General features: G+C 56.5%; 2 protein-coding genes across 2 annotated transcripts; both read right to left on the bottom strand.

Moving 5' to 3' along the window:
• Positions 1-244: 244 nt before the first annotated feature.
• Positions 245-453, bottom strand: Pmar_PMAR022045 (hypothetical protein; the record flags this gene model as incomplete). The annotated part of the gene is made up of 1 exon (XM_002787096.1): positions 245-453. A coding segment is annotated over one exon (209 nt), but the record flags the coding sequence as incomplete, so codon positions are not given.
• Positions 454-2,028: 1,575 nt separating this feature from the next.
• Pmar_PMAR022044 (hypothetical protein) lies at positions 2,029-3,167 on the bottom strand (the record flags this gene model as incomplete). The annotated part of the gene is made up of 3 exons (XM_002787095.1): positions 2,029-2,063; positions 2,191-2,945; positions 3,148-3,167. 3 exons carry the CDS (start codon positions 3,165-3,167, stop codon positions 2,029-2,031), a joined length of 810 nt encoding a protein of 269 aa, XP_002787141.1.
• Positions 3,168-3,710: the final 543 nt, after the last annotated feature.

The raw sequence follows: 3,710 nt of genomic DNA, 5'->3' as shown, positions 1-3,710 counted from the left end.
CTTTCTGTCCGATAGGAAGGATTCCACCAATGGCTCCCATTCCCTCCCCAGCCTACGTCCCGCGGATCTGACTATGCCCTCCCAATTGCAATTGTCGAATGCTCCCTTAATGTCCTCAAATAGGAGGACAGTGAAGCTTCGCGGCCGTTCCTCCACCCATCTCTTCACCTCGGAGATCGCAGTCACGCATGACCGCGACCGTACGAAGCCGTGGAGTTCTCCCGGGAAAGGCTTATCTACCCACTGGGCCACTATGGGCTTCTCTAGGATTTTCCCCCCGGTCCTCAGGAGAGTTATCGGGCGCACTCGCTTGAGGCGGTTGTCCCCATCGGGGAACTGTCTTCCCGCCTTGGGTATGGCCACCAATAGGCCTGATTTCCAGCACTTGGGGAAAACTCCCAGACTCAGCGCCGCCCTCAGGATGATGCTTAGCTCAGCGAGGAAGGTCGGGACCTCCACGGCCGAGCGGTAATGCTCATACGCGACCTCATCGTCACCACTCGCTTTGCCCCGTGGTAGTGCCTTCACTAAGGCTTTGACGTCCTCCGGGTTAAGGCCGATCTCTTGTGGGGGTGGTGCCAATCCGTTCGCTCTTATTTGGACACTGATCTCAGAACTGCCAACTGAAGTGTTCAATGACCTCTGAGGGGTCTAGCCATTCCCTGGGTGAACATCCTTTCTCCCACTTCTTCGCCTGGGTCTCGTCCATGTCCTCGATCACTTTCCGAGCCACCTCCCTTTTGCGCCGCTTAATGCAGCCGAGATACTCTCTTCGAGCCGATACCTCCTGCAAGTGCAGGTCCGGCCTATCTGGGCAGGCCTTGGAGCGCCCTCGAGCCCTCTGATAGCACCGTCTGAGTTTCTCCAGTTCCGAGGTCCACCATGGTTTCCCTCCGCTTCGGCGCGGTGGTGGTTTCCTCGTGGACAGCTTCACCGCCTGGGTTTAACCCAGTGGGTTATCCTCCTCTGCAGAGTGGCCGCTCGCTGCTCCAGTTCCCGCACGTCCATAATTTCGTCGCCAGCTCCTTGGCCCCTGATGTGTTCTTGGAATCTCGTCCAGTCCGTTTTCTTCGGGTGTCTGCTGCCTCTGTGTACCGTCTCTTCGGATGGAGCCTGCTCCTTGTGAATGCTAAAGCCCAGGGCCTCGTGGTCACTGGGTATCGTGAGGCCCAACACGTCAGCCCCCACGGAACACTGAGCTAACACACCGCTACCCACGAAGACCGCATCGATGGCCGATTGCCACCTGTTGTTGCGAAACGTGGGCCTCCCGTGGTTCGCATTTATGCATACCATAGCTTCGTCAACCGCCCATCTGAGGATCTCCTCCCCACGCCTAAGCCCGTCCGGCACCGACCTGCATTGGGAGGTTGTGTCCGAGCGCCAGACGGCCGACAAGGCATTAAGATCGCCTCCGACGATTTTCCAGCTTACCCCCCTGACCTTGTTGAGGACTACATCAACCGACTTTTCTCGGTCCAAGTAGATAGAGGTCACCCCAAGCCACTGGGTCCAACCCGGGAGCTTCACCTGTATCTCGGTGTGGTCTTCGTCGCCGCCAATGAAGCGGTGCTGGACGTCGCTTCTAACCAGTGCCCCGGCCCGGCTTCTGCCTGGGCCAGGTGAGGTCATCAACCTGAAGTGATCCACCACCGACGGGGGGCGGACGGGGGGTTCCTGCACCGGAGCTACTGTAATTCCCGCCGCCGCTAATTCCCTTGCCGCCACTGATAAAGCTCCCGGAGACCTCATCAGATTCACCGAGGCAAAGGCCCACTCTACACTGGGCCGGACCGCCCCCGTGATCGGCCTTCCCACTTCGGACGCTGTCATTTCGGCGTTATTCATTCTGATGCCTCCTTACTCCCCTATTCGCTGCATTTCCATTCAGTGCAACGTTAAAGATCCCGCCAGCGGGACTCGTGCCATTGAGTGCATCGCACTTTCTGTACTCAACGGAGCCATGCCCAGATTTGGAGCAGTGAGCGCACTTCCGCGTCTTGTCCGTTATAGGGCGCTCGCATTCCCTCATCTGGTGCCCTTCTTCTCCGCACCAAGCACACCTAACTGGCCCCGTGCACGGTTCCCCGTTCTTGTGCCTCCTGGCACAGGTGAAGCATACCCTGGAGAAAGCATGGGGTCTAACCCGCACTCTGGAGAATCCTATGAAAACAGGTATCCTGTTGTTACCTTTATCCAGTAGCACCTTCGCCGCCTCCGGGTCCATGCGCAGCATAGCTGCGCAGCCCCCTTTCTCCCCCCTCCTCTTGCTTATTTTGACAACCTCGTATGGCGCCTTGATGCCATTGCGTTGAGCCAGCTCCCTCCTTAGCGTCTCCTCCTCGGTAACCTCCTCCGGGATGCCTTCGATGATGATCTCAGTGCGCTTGCCCGGCAGCTCCCTCGCGATCGTTCCGTTGGGTGGGTCAGCCAAGATTGCATCGTAGGTTCTTTGATCCGCGACTTCCAGGGCCAGCCCATACTTCACCGTCCAAGCCCCGATAACCTTCAGGGTGTCGTTAGCGAGCACCGCATTGTTGAGCTTCATACGACATTCTTTGATGTCGTCGTCAGTGAGCTCAGGCCACACTCTGTCGACCCCATCTCCACTGAGCTTGGTGGCCAAGGTGATAACGAGGTGCCGTCTGGCCTTTGGAATTCCCTTGAGGGCTTCCTCAGGCGGGGGTCTGGGTTTACGTCTCACCACTTGCACCCATTCTCCGTCTCCGTTGTCCGGCGCCGGGCGCGAACCTCCTCTTGCAGCCGCCCTGGGGGGCCTGGGCCTCGGCGGGCCGGCTGGCGGGGCACGTGCTCCAGCCCCAGGACGATGTTCCTCTATCCTAGGCGGCCCCTCGTTCTGGCTACCCTCCTGTGTGCCGGGGTCCAGATCAAAGCCCTCCATATCGTTATCACCAGCGGGGTTGTCCGGCCTAGTTGCCGGACGCCTGACGCGCTTGCGTTTGCGCTCCACTCTCTCACCCTCACTGCGCAGTAGTAGTAGTAGTAGTAGTCGTCGTTGTTGTAGTAGTCGTTGTTGTTGTTGTAGTAGTAGTCGTTGTTGTAGTAGTCGTTGTTGTAGTAGTCGTTGTTGTTGTAGTAGTCGTTGTTGTAGTAGTCGTTGTTGTAGTAGTCGTTGTTGTAGATTACATCATGATAGCACCAGCCATAAGCTTCATAGCCAAACTAACTTACCGGATTGATAGCCAGCCATACTATTTTTAAAAACTTAACGAGACGCCTCATCCTCCCACGTTCAGTGAAGAAGTACGCCAACGAGGAACCATGCGGCCTAACCAAAAGAGTGGCCCTTGGTAAAGAAAACTCAGGGCAATCAAGGACCAGATGAGTCCAAGTTCCCTTTGAAACTCCACAGAACCTGCACAAATCTGTATGACAGCGACCAAACTTGAAGAAGTGAGAACGACATCTAGTGCCACTCACAGCCCAGAAAATCAGGTTACGCTCAAAACCAGAAAAACGAGTCCAAGTCCTGATGTGAGACATCGAGAACACGAACTGCCGAGTCCTAGGCGAGAGCTTCAAAAGAGCAGACTTGAAGCGCAGCTCCAGCCTCTGGGAAATGAAGTCATCTATCATCATTCTAGTGAACGACCATGGGGCAAGCTCATAGTCGCATCGCCCAACTCCTTCAGAGCCAAGGTTGGTGAGAGAATCTGAGACCTCATTTCCACAGTGATCAGAGCGGCCAC

This window comes from Perkinsus marinus, assembly GCF_000006405.1.
Source record: "Perkinsus marinus ATCC 50983 genomic scaffold scf_1104296930340, whole genome shotgun sequence".
NCBI classification, from domain to species: Eukaryota; Perkinsozoa; order Perkinsida; family Perkinsidae; genus Perkinsus; species Perkinsus marinus.
Note: the sequence above shows the minus strand (reverse complement) of the source record. Positions and strands in the feature narration are given on the sequence as shown.